The sequence below is a fragment of the Dysidea avara genome, chromosome 1 (assembly GCF_963678975.1).
Source record: "Dysidea avara chromosome 1, odDysAvar1.4, whole genome shotgun sequence".
In the NCBI taxonomy this organism is placed as follows: domain Eukaryota; kingdom Metazoa; phylum Porifera; class Demospongiae; order Dictyoceratida; family Dysideidae; genus Dysidea; species Dysidea avara.
In genome coordinates this window covers 50,281,766-50,298,329 of record NC_089272.1, presented here as the reverse complement: position 1 = coordinate 50,298,329, position 16,564 = coordinate 50,281,766, and the positions used below count along the sequence as shown (strand labels likewise).

The 16,564-nt window shown below is 33.8% G+C and overlaps 1 protein-coding gene across 1 annotated transcript; it reads right to left on the bottom strand.

The window, feature by feature from the left end:
- Positions 1-5,353: 5,353 nt before the first annotated feature.
- Positions 5,354-9,403, bottom strand: LOC136250877 (uncharacterized). The gene is made up of 2 exons (XM_066043204.1): positions 9,054-9,403; positions 5,354-9,007 (listed from the first exon to the last, which is right to left on the bottom strand). Exons 1-2 carry the CDS (start codon positions 9,118-9,120, stop codon positions 6,192-6,194), a joined length of 2,883 nt encoding a protein of 960 aa, XP_065899276.1. The 5' UTR covers positions 9,121-9,403; the 3' UTR covers positions 5,354-6,191.
- Positions 9,404-16,564: the final 7,161 nt, after the last annotated feature.

Genomic DNA, 16,564 nt, shown 5'->3' with positions numbered 1-16,564 from the left:
ATCTCAAAGGACTGCTGGCAGTTTTAAGACTAGGTTAAAACATTATCTTTTTTTGTAATTAGGTTTATTGATTTTGTAATTATTAAGTAGTTCATGTTCCTTTTGTATTTGTTTGTGTGTAATTGTACATGTGAATGTATGTTCTGTGTTTGGGATCACCTTGTACAGGCAGTATTGCCTTTTGTGTTACCCATCTTTGGAAAAATTGATAATAATAATAATAATAATAATACAGCATTTTAATCTTTTATGCCACACAAACTGCTCAACGTCTTTACCCTTGTCAGTGTGTGAAGCTGGAAAAGAGAAGAGAGGGTCAACGAAGTGGAACACGTATGGATGCTTTCTTCTATAGTCTTCTTATTCACTGAAGGTATGGATCCTATGACCATATTAATTGTTACTTTGTTCTGCACTCTCTAAAGTGTGTTATAATAAGCTATTTCAGCATTAATTTTGCTATTTTGAGTTATGTTGGTAGTCTGTCACTGTCAGTATAATGTTTGATTTGGATCAGAAACTTTTTGAGGCATGCAGTGTGGCATGTTGTGAAAGCATATTTGGGCTAAGCAATGTGCTATTAAACTGTCATGGAAGATGATTTTTCTAGTTGATAACATTTTCAGTAGGAATACTACTGTATATACAGCTGATATACGTATGGCTTACATTTATTATGTCTGTGTTGCTGACTATTTATGTATCCTTGCTTTGTATTATAATATGAACCAACTGTATCTCGTATAATATTAGTACAGTAAAATACAGTGTGTGTGTGTGTATGCAGTTTGGGTCACATGTGCGACTAGTCATGCAAAACACAACTTCAATCCACCCCCAACATTTCATCTTGAAATTCTGCATAATTAAATGCTACATCTGGAATGTTCAGATTTTTGTAACAAATCATTTCCTTTTCATGTGAAATTCTTTTATGATTTTGTTTCATTATGGGCAAATGTATACACAGTGTCATCATTGGTTTAAACACATGCATAACATAAGGAGACAAAATAATTCCACCAAATTCCAAAAATGCTATGATAAGTAGTGCACTAAGAAATCCAAAATATGTACCAGTTTTGTATCCTTCATAATAAAATGCTAATGCCAGTAATAGTATCAAGTTCATTAAGAAACTCCATTCTATAAGTGTGTTTCTTAGTAACTTGAAGGGTTGGATTAGACTTAAATATGCCACAAATAGTGCAAGGATTAATATGTTCAGTAAAAGAGAAAGTCTCGTATCCAATGCAGTGATGATAAAGGTTAATACTCTTAAGACAAGTTCCAATCCAAACCAATATCTGTGTTTGTCCTTGAACATCTCATGGTATACATCAAGGAGAGGCTTAAAATAATGAACCCATTTAATTCTGTAAGATAGTCTAGGAAATAGCAGGGTCAAATTCAATGGAAGTATAATAAACACTAAAATAACTAAACAGATTATAAAAAGAAAAATGAACTTTACTCCAAAGAGTGTAACACTGGTGTCCACTGACCAAAATGTTTCTTTGGTTTTATTGGGCAGTGATATAACTTGTGTATAAAAGAATAACACCTTGCAAGTGACCAGTAGTACCTTACTATATGACAACAGGAAGAGAGTAGCTAACACTGAAACAGCATTATTTCTGGTTAACTTCTGTATCTTGTTAATGTATTTGCTTGCTTGAATGATAAGTACAGCCAAGCCCAATAAATACACTGGGAAGGCTAGTTGAAGCCATGCTTTACCATACTCCGTCATTCCATTGTGAAAACATAAATCAAATCCTAAGTCAAGATTTGCAAGAGAAGTAAGAATATAAGAAAACTGTGTTGATATGATGTTATCACTGGCAAATATATTATAACTGTTGATGCTTAAAATGTTCACGTACAATATAAATCCATTGATGTTACCATCTTTAATAGTGCCCCTTGAAAAGAACAACATCAAAACCAGCAGAAAGCCAACAATTGCAAACACTGGGATTAAAGCCAGCCAAGTGTTTGAGCATTGTTTACACCTTGAAGATCCAAATACTGAACTTAACCCATTGGAACATTCACCACAGAGAACTCCTGTTCTGTTAAATTGGCATTGTGTATCTGGATGAAGTAGTTGAAGAAATAAAGTTGCTGGCAAACAATATTGGAATGGACATGTCTTGATGTAAAGAATTTGTTTAGTTGAGGAAGAATATGATATCCATGAGTTAGCTGGTCTGAGCACTGATTGATTATCTATGCTACAGTCAAAGGATGGTGCAATGTAGTTTAAAGTTGGATTACACTGACATTTTTCAGTGATAAATATGAAGCCAGGAGGGCATGGTAAGAGGTCTACATAGTAGACACTAAGTATTGAATTATACTGCAGTTGTAAACTACACTCTGTTATGCTTTCATTGGATGATAATAGTGTGTATGTCACTGGTGAACATTTTGTAGTTACTGGTTGACTTGTCTGTGACAAATCTACTCCACATGGAGTTGTGTGAACCTTCTCAGTTGGGCTAACTCTCACGTACACTTCAACATCTTTCTGATCTGTATCAAGTAGAATAAATCCCACCTGTAATGTTTGGCCAGGATATACTCCATAGTCTACAAGTTTGTCACCCAAGCAATCAGTTGCTTTGATACAGAGACAGATATTATCTGGATATCCAGTGGGGTTCATATAGTTGCTGTCATATTGAAGAATTCCTTTAGTAACTTCACCAGGATGGAAACATGAAAAAGTGGATCCTGGCAGCCAATAGCAATCTTTAAGATTTCTTTCGTATATAATCTTTACTTGGCCAGCATTTGTAGCTTTGTTGTTATTAAAAACTAGTGAGTAATTGTAAACTTTGGTTTGTAAACTTTGACTTTCAAATTGTATAGGACATGCACAAAACTCTTCTGTGCAAAGCTCACTGTTTATTATTGCAATAACATTTTCAGTTGAATTTTCAACAAAATAATTGTTCTTAAATATTAGTGAGACATCCTGAGTAAAGCTAGACATTGTAAAATTAATTAGTTTCAGGAGAGATGAGCCAAAAATTTTGTTATATAAAAATTCAGTATAGCCACTGAAGTATGTGTTGCTATGTGTTACAGCTAACAAATAAGAATTCATTGTATTATTGTATAATATGTTGTGGCCACCAAACACAACTTTAGTAACATATGCAATATCCATTAATGAATTGTTGTTTAAAGCAAAGTTTGAATCCTGCACATTTATTATTGCTGGCAAAGCAACATCCTTATTGATGCTGAAGTCCATCTTCCACAAACTCATAGCTAATTTATTACTAATAAAAGAACTTTTCGTTATGAACAAATTATACGGCAGTTTATCTGCTCTAAGCCTAGTTAGACTTCTCTTGTCACCTACTAAAGAGAGCTGCAAAATGTATCTAAAGTTTGTGTTATTGGATACAGTACACTGGTCAAAGACTACCATATGTCCAGTGAGGGTGTTGGACAAGTTTCTATGCCCATTAAATATTTGTCGAAGTTGAATAGCTTGATTCATATTATTGCCTTGTGTGTTATTCTGCAGTGTGACATTGTAAAATCGAACCCTCGAAGATATACTGTACACGAGGGAAACGTCAATTAGGGGTCCATTAAAACAAGTGCAATTAATGAACTTGGTGTTGTGAACACTAACACTGACCCTGTTTGCTGTCTCTTTGATGAATACAGACAAACTAGTTGCTGTCAAATAATCTAAATCAATAAGTTTATAACTATTAGTGTATCCATGGTAATTTAAGAATCGACTGTTCTTTAACATAATCAAATTATTTTCTAAGTCAGTTTTATTGCTTATCTCATTTACATAAATTATCATTCCAGCAAAAATGATGTCTTCACTGTACAAAGGTTTGCTGTGGTAAAATGTTATGTTATTAATAAAAGAAATCTTTTGAAGATTAATTAATATCATCCCGTGTCCATAACTATTATGAAATGTAATACTGTTCAGCTGTATTGAAGTACAGTTGTTCAATACTAATGAAGATGATAATGCTTTGTGAAATGTTACTGGTAAAGCTGTTGCAGTAAAAGATTTGATACTTTGTAGGATTGTTCCACAATTTTTAAATACTATGTTACTAATTGTAACGTTTTTGCACTGGCTGAAAGCTAAGTAGCCTCCTTTTTGGTTACATGAAAGGACTGCTGATTGATTACTTGTTGCAAGTAGAGAAAAGTTATTCACATTATTAATCAGTACCCCATGGTTTATGATGAATGTTTTAGACAAAAAGCGTAGTTCAACATCTGATTTGAAGCATTGGTTAGGCTGTTTCATGCAGGTTTTCAGTAAAAAACATGGCTTGGGACAATTTTTTGTGTTTATTGTTGGCTTGACATAGTAAATCTGCTTTCCAGCAACTAGCAAACATTGTACAATTACGAATATTGAAAACAGCATCATCTGTTTTGGTAATAGAAAATAACAAGCAGTATCTTTCCAGTATATATATGCATGTGTAAACATGTCTAACTATACATGTGTAATGTTCATAATCCTTCTCTAATAACACACTTCATTATCATGAAGACATTATGTAGCAAATTCTAATAGAACAGTCATTTTATTTGTGGCTCTTTAAGAACATTAATTTTGTTAACACAACTTTTAAACATTGAAACTCTATGTTGCTCACTTTAGTAGTGCAAATTATATACACTGCTCACATTCTGTGCAGAATATTTCTCTAGTAGTATGTACAAAAATATGACCAGATTTGGAAAACCAGTTTTTAATTTAATGTCATACATGAATTGAAGCACTTTTACAATTCACTGTGTTACCACTAAGGAAGCTATGCAACTGTTGGATACTACAGAATTGGTTGTAATTCAGAGCTGTATATTTATCATTTTAAAGCCGCATAGTACGTAACTTGAAATGCTTAACATTTGAGTTGTCATACGTATGTGACATTAAAAGCAATTTTCAGACATAAATTATTCTGGTCATAAATAATATTATTATTATATTTCACTACATACACACTTTAGTTGCATCTACATACTGTAACTACATTATTCTTCAATATAAAGGATGCAAATGTAATCTATATACTAACTAGTTATATTCATGCATGTAATACAAGACAATAGATATTATTTTTATATGCAGCATGCACAGACAGATTATATTTTACCTTTTAAAGCATACGAAAACAATTAGAAATTATAGGGTTCTGTCTAATTGTACACAAACACTTTTACCTATCACAGTCACTCATACTATAAAGGATGCACACTGACAGATATAGTACATGTATGTTGTTTGTATTTCATTGTCAATAGTGACAGGATTTCTGTTTCTGTTTTCATCATATGACAACTTGTACTGTGATGTTCATAATGTTTACATTGTAAGGTACAGTATGTGTAATACAAAGCAAATTACTGCACGCTAAGAACACAAGTGTGTAATTTTTGTGTATACTTAATATCATTATCATATGCTGTACAAACTATACATTACACACAGAACTGTCAATTATGATATACAGTTAGGTATCAACTTTCAGCTTGTCAGCCACAAATCTTATTAAACCAACTGGAAGCTGCTGCAAATGCTTTCTTAATAATAATGTTGTTAATTTGATATATTGTCACTACTGTAAATGTTAAGAAACCACACAGCACTAGGATGCTGACAATGATGTAGTAAGTCTCTGTCTTGTTTTGTCCATAGTACAGAGTACATGAGAAAATGAAAACTAAATTGATAAGCAAACTCCATTCAAGTATTGTGTGCTTGTTATCTTTGAAAGGACTTGTAATACTCAAGTAAGAAGCAAACACTAACACAATTAACAAGTTTAATAGGAGTGAAAGTTGTTTATCTAATGCTGTGAATACAATTGCTATTAGTCGCAATAACAACTGCAATCCCATCCAGTAGGCATATTTGTCTTTCAAAATTCCTCTGAAAGCATCAAGAAACCATAAGTAATTTCTAACATTTGTAAACCATCTTGGGAACAGCTGTCTGCAATACTAGGTTGTATACTACAAATAATATACCTGTTATGATACACAGTATGAAGAACAGCAAATGTTCTGATTTAAACAGTGGTGAACTAGGATAAACAGTCCACAAATATTCTCTTTTGGTACTTTCCAAATAATTAAGCTTGCAAATAAAGAGAACACATTTACCAAAGAGTAATGGAAATTTACTGAAAGAAATACGTAAGCACTAAAATAGCTGGAGTAAAATTTGCATTGTTTTTGATTAACCTCTGTATGAATGGTATATACGCTGCTGAATATGTCAGCAAGCATGTTAAACAAATGATGTACACTGGGAAAGCAAATTGGAGCCACAGTTTAGCATATTCAGTCATTCCATTGTAGAAGCACAATTCAAATCCCAAGTCAAAGTTCAACAATGATACTGGTAGTAATGCAAAAGATTTAGACAACTTATTAATATCAAACAAGTTTGAACTGGTAGTACTTAAAATACTAGCATACAATAATAACCCAGTAGTGTTGGTACTCTTGAGATCAACCGGAATATTGAACAGGCATAACACCAGTAGTAGACCTACCATCATAAACATTGCTATTGACACTAGCCAAGTATTTGAACACTGTCTACACCTGTATGACCCAAATACTGCACTATGTCCTTCAGAACATTGTCCACATAAGATCCCTTTTCTATTTTGGTTACACTGCTTGTCAGGATATGAAAGTTGTATGTATAGTGAAGATGACAAACAATAGTGAAATGGACAGTCTTTCACATATAAAATATCTCTTGTTACATTGGAGTACATCATCCATGTATTTCCTGGCCTTAATACTGTTAGATTATCAATATTACAACTTGTCAATTGTAAAACATGCTCAAGCTTAGGATGATATGAACAAGTTCCATGTATCAACTTAAACCCAGGAGGACATGGCAGTATTTTAACAAAGTACATGTTGTATAGCAATGTGCCGTAGTGATGCACAAACGTGCATTCTGTTGATGTGTTTTGGTGTAGTGGTGGCAAGGTGACAGTATAACTGAAATATATACACTGTTTAGTTGCTGCCTGTGGCTTTAAAGGTGAAACTAATTTCATCTGACATGAAGAATTGGTATTCCAAAACTTTAAAATACCTTGAAACAATTTATGTTCAGAATTTATATCTTCAATGCCTGGAAATTTAAACCCAATCTCTACTGTTTCCCCTGGATAGACAGACCCAACTATATCTGTTAAACAGTTTGTAATATTGCTTGTTTTATAGCAAAGGCAGCCATTGTAAGGATAACCTACCACATTGTCATTGGCATTGTCAAAATGTACAAATTGTTTGGCAACTGTTGCTGGGTGTGAAGTTTTAAATGCAGTTCCAGGAAGCCAGTGGCAATCTTTAAATGTTCTTGTAAGCAATACATTTGGTGTTCCTTGATCTTTGCTTATTTTAACATTGTCTTTGAACACAAAGGAATAGTTAAGAAAAATTTCATCTTTAAACTGCTGGTCTAAGTTTCCTTTGGAGCTCACATATTGAATTGGGCAAGGTGGAAACATATTATCAACTCTATGACCACCATTGGTTATCTCAATCATTGCATTTCCAACCTCATTAGATGAGACATTGACTGTTGTATTCTCTTCTAAAATTATATAATCATCTATCATCCAAAAGTAGTTAGAATTCAGTTCATTAAAAGAGAATTCATTGTATCCAGTGAAACTAGTTATAGAATTATAGCTAGTTAGTATGGAGCATGTTGCACTGTTGTATATGTGTACATCAGTAACAACATGTAAGAGATCCTCATGTATAATTTCCGGTTCCATGTGTATATCACAAACTCTGTTAAATTTAAACTTGGAATTTTTGAGTGACAGGAATGCTGTTACATATTGTGCAACTACCAATCCATTTACTGCTCTGTTATGAGTGAATGCGCAACTGTCAATGTAAAAATAGTTCTTCATCATACTTGTTGAACTGTGTCCTGATACTGTGTAACTTAAAATATCACCAGTTATTGTATTGTCACTAATCAGGCTATACTTTAATGTAATTTGATGACCACCGTAAGCGGGTTCAGTCTCATAGCTTGTTATCTGTATAAGTGATATTATTTGATGAAGTTGGAAATATACTATTACCTTGTTCCTGCTGACAGTGACATTTTTAAATAGAAACCTAACATTTGCATGCTGCTGTAATTCTAATTTTATTAGTGGTCTTGTGTAGTAGATACAGTTGGTGAAACTAGAATTAACAATGCTCACATTTATGTTCCCTAAACAACCATTTGATGAAGGAGGTAAATTAATGATGGTTAGTGCTGTACCAATTTTATTTGACTCACGTGGAGGAGATTCAAAATTTCTTCCATTAAAATTATAAAAGTGCACTTTTTGAAGTACTAATGCCTTTGTTTCATTGTAAGAATGACAAGAAGGACTAAAATCAACTAGTACTCCTGAATAGAGTACCCGATAACCAATTTGTAGAGCAGTGTGAAAAAATGATGTTTTACTGATTGTTGTAGTTCCCTTTACATTCACAATAATTATGCTATGTCCAATGCTATTCTCAAATTTGGTGTTGATTACTTGTATTTCAGCACAGTTAAAAAAAACCAGTGCTCCTGCTATGTAGGGAAAGATACTTGCATAATCCAGTAGATAAAAGACGCCACAGCCTGTAAACTGTATGTTTAAAAGGTTAATATTAGTAGAGTTTTTGATGAGTATACTTGCTTTTGTTAAACAAGATATTGTTGGGGTCACCGTATCATGGTGTTGTCCAACCAGTGAAATGTTCTCTGCTTGAAATATTTTAATAGTTCTCCTCAAATTGTGCCTCCCTGCCAGAAAGAATATCTGGGTGTTTGATTTGAGGTATTTATCAGGCTCATTCATAACATCACTGAGCAACAAGCAAGGGCTTGGACAATTACTTCCAGAATCATATTCTTGTGGCTTGATATACAATTGGTAAGTATGTTTTGCTCCGACATTGTTAACTGCACAAACACTGATTAGTATAAATATGCAAACAAATTCACTTACTCTCATAATTGAGGTACAGTAGACAGATCACTACATAAATATACAGTGTCAAAGAGATGATATACATACGTACGATATTATAAAAGATTTTTATGAGTTTGAAAGTGTCATATGTACTGTAAATTTCTAATACAGACACATACTGTAGAATGGAATAGATACATTTGACAATAATTATATTGTATTACAGTAGCTTTTTTTGTAATTAGTCTATTACAGAACACACTACCAGTACCTTTTGATCTTCAGTGATGTAATCAGAATAAACTACTAGCTGTATAATACTTACTGTACATTGTCTCCCTGTTGATCTTCAGTAATGGATAAACTATAAAACACACTAACAAGTTGTGAAGATAATACTGATATACTACATGTTTCATACAATTCTATGTATTAGAGATTACATTAAGGTGGCACAAACACTATTGTTATGTTAATGAATGCAAACATATCATGATCAATACAGGCATTTCGAATTTAAAATCATACACACAATAATTATGTAAATTTCACAGTGGGAAAGATACACAAAGTAGCTATTAGTATATAGTAACCAATGCTCGGTAAATCAAACACATACGTAATTATTATCATATTGTTTCATCTCAAAAATAGTTGTTAAATTATAGGGTTTAATTTAAGTATTGTAAACATGCTCTGTTTATATTGTACAAAACAATGCTGTACTCTTCAACATCAGAAACCAAGTTTAATGGAAATTGAGAAGACAGTTGGTTTATAGTTGATTCAGGAGTATACGATACAAGTTGTTTTTGGCTTATGTGGGAGAGGAAGAGATACTCTAGTCCTAGCAACACTCATCTACATGACACCCTTAGTTAATCGACCTGTTTTATCTGAAATTGGAAATGACTGTTATATTAGAGCATTTCAACCTGTTATCCAAAATTCTGCACTGTACTGGGTAAAAGTATTCAAATAAGTGGATTGTTTGGATAATGGAGCTCATAATACAGTACAAAGTTATGTTAGGAGTATGCAATACTCAAAATTGAAAGACTTTGCTAATAATAATTGTTAAATGATATCATTCTTAATGTCAACTCAAAACTTTATATCAGATTTAAAGTTTTTATAACTTAGCTTTTTATCACTTTAAGGTGCAAATTCAATGCTGGTCTCCCACCACCATGCATTCTACGTGGAGTTCGTTCCCTGCCAATCTTTTAATTGCAAACATAAAAAATTAATTGCTACAATGGAGTAGCTATTTTTGCAAATAATGTCCTCTATAGTAATTCAGTACAGCTAGAGCATTCGCAGTAACTGATCATTGCTGGTGCTGCTAGATTATAAAGGGGCATGGTCAATCCTATTGTGCAGCTACAGATACAGTGTCTACTAGCTAGTAGTACCTCTTACAGCAGCAAATACTTAATAATTAGATTGCTGCTTGCATTAACTCCCCACCCTCAATATTGTGTATGCATGTAAACCTTTATCATGATTCTACTCCTCCTACCAATACACGTGTGATTCTATTAATTATAAAGGGGTGTATCTAGCTACAGATCACCAAGATAAAATTATCAAATATGACAGAATTACCCGTATGGTCATGTCTGATACAATCAGAATTTTTTGTAACTAGTATGGCGCTGAAAACACTTTTCAAAACGTTTCTAGTAATTCAAGGTACATATGGTTTATTCTACCCTTAAATGGGTAGGAATTTAACTTGTATTGTTGTGTTTCAGAAATATTTAATGTGCCAAATGCACCCATAAGGGTGATTTTCTAAATTCAGTCACAAATAACACTGGTATATACCATTTTCCCATTTACCATAGTTCTTATACTGTTCCAAATGATAGCATAGCTGCTGTATTCCATGGTGCAACTAAGCAAGTTAGGCCTCGGCCGATTATGCACCACCATAATTTAAATAATCAAAAGCATCAAGATTTCAGATCCACCTGTTGTGCATGTTGCTGGAGATCAAGTTACAGGGTCTGGGATATTTACCACAATTTAAGTTACATGTTTCAGACTCCCTCTATTCACAGGCTTTAAACCTTTCGGCAGGTCCATAGTGGGATAACATTCACAGAACAGAATCAAACATAATTTTAGTTACAGTGTGCAATGGGTGTATCAGAAACAAAAAACACAATTCATATTATTACTGCTAAAAATGTCATAATACTGTAACTAAATGAACTTTTTTTGGCTACAGTAGTTATTAGAACACAATACTCTAATAGAGCAGTCACTCCAATACAGCAGTCAGGAAACACTGATGTACAGTAATAAAACAGTCAGTTCCTTGAATATAATGTTGACTTTGAAAGCATAACTCTGATCATAATAAGCTTGATTCTTCAGCACTACTCAAAAGCATAGTCTAATAGTAGAATTGTGAGCATAATAGGCCGGGGCCTAAAGCAAGTGTGCAAGACAAGCCCACCATGTCTTTATCTACATTAATGCTCTTTCCTCTTTGATTAATAGTATTTTTTTTGCTTGCTGATGATGCAAATATCTACAGGTGTTCCACCGTTAGCCACTCCAACCCCTTGCAAGCATTGTAAGATGATGTTGTAACCTGGTCATCATAGGTGATTCTAGGAGGTGGCCATGGTGGGATGTGCCCCCAGGTCCTGCTGAAAAATACAGTAAGTTTTGAAAAATCTCTGGGAAACATGTCAGTATAGATTTGCATTGAGTTTTAATATTTTCATGTTTTTAGCATTATTTGAAAGCCTTTAAAAGTACAAAAGTCCTACATGTAACACTCAGACCCCCTGAATAGGTCAGTTCTGGAAATGCCACTGCATGGTCATCATTGTGACAGTTTCCCTTCAATACATCGAATTGTATAGAACTACTCTTATAAAATGGAAGGTACAGATATAAAAAGTCAGAGAGGAAGACGATTTATCAGTGTAAAATTGATGCTAAACATTTCATATGCAAGATGGTTATAAGCTAGTCAACTATAGCTAGGAAGAGTTAGCCCATTTTGAGGTGAACTTGATATGGGACACCATTACATGTACAGAAGTACTGTACATGCTCCAGTAGAAGGTGACAAGACAATCCTTAAAACATTTAGCTATGTAGGAGAATGCAAGCATTTCACTTACCAACACTGCAATACTGACATTACAGGGTTGACATGATAGTTTTTACATTGTAAGTATGACATGCATGTATATGGATTTTTCTAACTTTAAACCATCTTCAAGTAATATTGAGTGCATGCATTCACACTTTTCATTTGACAAGATTTATTCAAGAACAGATCAGGGATGTTAGGCAGAACCTTTTCCCCAGAAGAGAGTCATTGACCCTCAAAATGATTTACCCAAAACGTAACCGTGACATCAACTAATGATTTAAAGAGATTGTTAGACTATTGTAAGATAAACAATAACATGTACTTCTGTTTTAGTTATTAGCACCTGTTGATCAAGGGCCTTTATAGCCTTATAATAATGTTATTGAAAAATTAACATATAAAACTCCAGAACTATATAGTTACACCATGTGTGCATCTGTTATGATGATGAGTGTGAGTACTATTCAGGGGCGGATCCAGGAGCTGGCAAGGGGAGGGGCACAAACAGGCCAGGTGGAGAGAGCCAGATTCTGTAGTTCATTGCTGCATTTTTGAAGTAGCAAATAGTCACCTCTTACTAGTGTCTCACTGTTGTTTTTGTCATTTTGGCCTTTTTCAGATGGTTGTGAAGTCATTAAAAGTGAATGTCTTATACAACAGCAACACGATAATTATTTTTAGAGGCGCTTAGTACGCACGAAGGTTCTGGGTGAGCTATTTGACTTTGGTTCGCTTTGATTTCAAGTGAATTTGCAATAAATAAATGCTAGTAAAATGTGCTTATTTTCATGAGTTTATAAACTGATCTTGGCCTGACAAAGTTTAGTAACTAGATATTTTAATCAGAAGTATGGCTGGCTCCTCCACAAAGTGAGGGGGGGGGGGGGGGGGGATTTACCCCAAATGCCCCATCCTGGATCCGCCATTGCTATTGTACAATATAAACTGACAACCAGATCAGAATATGATTCAGAAACATTCAGTTTGTATTTACTTTATATGTAGATGCACAAATTTTGTTATGGCAGAATTTGTTCTCAACTACATATAGATAGCATGCCAGGCCTGAGGCATGAAAACATAGAAATACTCTAATAGAACAGTCAGAAATTTTAATTAAGCAATCACACTACGTTTGACTTTAATAGAGCAGTCATGGGTTCCTCATCTGCTAGCTATGTGCATGAATTATTTTTAAGACTACAGTATAAGCCCTTTTATCTACTGTGACTCATCAAACCAGTATAAATTATTTTTACATAGTGCAGCTGTCATGTGGCAAGCACATCCTATTTGTGCTTAGTTAAAAGTTTGATGACTGTTGTATCAGAGCAGAAAATTCTATGGCAGCTGTACAGTGTATTTCAAATATTCAAACATCAAAAAGTTAATTTAAAGTAATTATAATTATATGTACTGTTAATTAGTTAAACAACTTATAATTTATCCCACACTGCTTTATAGTTCTTATTAATTGTGACCAAATTTGCGAAAAAGGGCCTTCTACTAACATCACATTATAAAAAGCTATTGATTTGGTTAGTAGTGAGCACCCACATGGTTTAGTGGCTGGAGAAATCTTCAGGTTAATGTGTTTCTTTATACAGTGTAGTTATGATTTTCCAAATTCATAGAATTGGATGTGCGTGGGAGACCCCTTTTTGCAAATCCGGTCACAATTTTCCCCAATCCTACATAATAATTACTTCCTATAACTGAGCTTTGAAGGGCTGCACTGTCTGTCGTATTGGACCAAAAAGGCTGTACTGATTCTATCAGTACAGAATCAATATCAGTCAATTTTTCAAAGACCATTTTTTTTAGTGCTATGCATTATAAATGTAAACCCTGCAAGTGACTTGGTGGATCAGAGTATACACTGCTTGAAGTATCTTAGTTTACTACAGTGGTATATCCCCAGTATATGGAACAGTTAATTGTTTGTTATTTTTAATTAGTAGTTTTTCAGTAAACCCACATTCATTGATGTTTTACTGAGAGTTTAAACTTAGTAAAATAATTATGTTCCATATACTTAAGTTTACTGACACTTTACTCTCAGTATAACTACAGTAAGGCATCTTAACAAATTAGTAAACCAAGCAGTGATAGTGTCCAGGATAGGATGCATGATTGAGTGATTGATATGTATTGGTTCTATCCTATACAGTACATGATTATTTGCATTGCAGTCTTTTTTTTAAATAGTGCATTATAATGGAACTGAATGTGAATTTAAGAATGATATTGCACAATTATAATTATATAGAAGGATTGTATAAATGAGTCTTGTGTTTTGAACTGACAATAATACTTAGTCTAGTGTAAAAATAATTTTCAAAAATTAAAACATGGGAATAGATATCGCTGAAAAAAGTAAAGAAACAAGGGTCAAACAAGCCAGCATGTTAAACACACAGAGATAACTATTTGGACTCAATGGATATGGGGTATAGCTAGAGACTAAGGAAAATGAGTAGTTTTATATAAATAGGGGCAGATAAGTACTGAAAATAATCAGTAAGCACTGAGAATGCTTCTGTATAAATGTTTATTTGATCTCTATTCCCATGTTTTAATGTTTGAAAATTATTTTATACTAGTTTGTTTACTTTTTATAAATCCATTTATGGATAGCTAACTGCATGCATATGTGAATAAAGGTGCAGGTGGTGCTTGTACTAAACAAATCATGTACAGTAGCTATTAAGTAGTCAGCTAATATCATCAGAGTTAGCAAACATGTTTCCATACTATTGCACTTTGTACTATACAGCTTTGACATATCCAACTATAGGCAGTGTATAGCATGTTGTGGTCAGCAATAGTATGGCTTCTGATGTGTGTAGCTATGTGATCACAATTAAGTTAAGTACACAGTGGTACACAACAACACTGTTGCTCTGGTATGAACTTAATATACTGTGGTTAAATATAGGTAATGATATAGGGTTTCCAAATGAATTTGTTAACATAAATAGATTGGATACTTATTAACACAATTAACACATTGGTTACCTTTGCAGAAACTAAGTCAGAAGATCAATGGCAAAGTGAACCTACAAGAAGCAAAATTGCTTGAGAATGTGTTATCATTGTAATATGCATTTAAAAATAGGTCATGGACATGAAGAAAGATATAGGAAGGAAAGTTATGTAGTTTTTATCTCCAAAAAGTACTCACATTGTGCTCTAGTCTTGTGAGAAAAAAAGTATAATAAGAATAATAAGAAGATGAACAAAATGCTCAAAATGGCAAATTTCAGTTCTTTAAAAAAGTACTTTTGTAAAGTCCTTTTGACTTCATCTTTGCTAGTGGACCAAAACTTCTTCCAAATTAACTTCTAAGGCTTCTTTTGAAGTTGGAAAAGGTTTCTAAGGTAGTGTTTGGTTGAGTGTTCTATTAGGATTTTGGAAAAACATAGACAATCTCTATTATGAACCACTACCGTGGTTCATGATGCGTACAATAATAAATGTGATAAAGTTCAGAAACACCATTTTGATGTTTACATCCTCAGATTGAAAGAAATTCATAATGGTATTGTTTCTTTGTTCCTTAAAGAGATTCCAAGGTTAAAACACAGTAAATAACTATTGTGTTTGAATACAAGTGAAAGTTGGAGATCACCTCTGTGAATACCACTATTGTAAATGCCATCACAAGTAAGACATGATCTTAAGTCAATTTTTAAGAATTTGGATGTGTTGATATCAGACATATGTAACTATGAAGCTTAGCATAAAGTAGCCAATACTACATACATTTGCTGATTTAACATTTGATAAGCAGATCATACACCAACCCACACAAATCTGTACATATTTTCTTCCTGTCTTTTTGTACACCCATGTAGGCTTACCCACCCAGCCAGGGGATGCTGAGAAACCCAGTTTGCTACAAGACTGTTTATTTATAGAGAAACTTCCAGGAGAGTGGACATACCTTTGGGACAGCAACAATGCCTGGGCTAGTCCAAATCTTCCTGCAAAATATTGGCTTGCCCAGTCATTGTGAAGGAATTTGCTGCCTGGTCTCTATGATGCAGTCAAGGGCAGGGGCACTGTCATTAATGAGCATAAGTGAATGAGTGAGTGAGTGAGTGAATGAGCGAATGAGTGAATGAGCGAGTGTGTGAGTGTGTGTGCATGTGTGTGAGTGTGTGTGTGTGTGTAGATGTGTGCAGTATGTAGTGTGTGTGTATGTGTACTTACAATTGTGTGTGCATATACTGTACACGTTGCTGGTATACTCATGGCAACACACCTGCCCATGCACATGAAAAAGCGCACACATGTACATGCATACGTACACACATATATACACTAATAGTTGCTTTCATATAGGCATGTGGCAAGGTGTTTGATATGTCATAAGGAAGTCACAAATGTATAGTGGCAACAACTATATATTATTTGTCCGAGT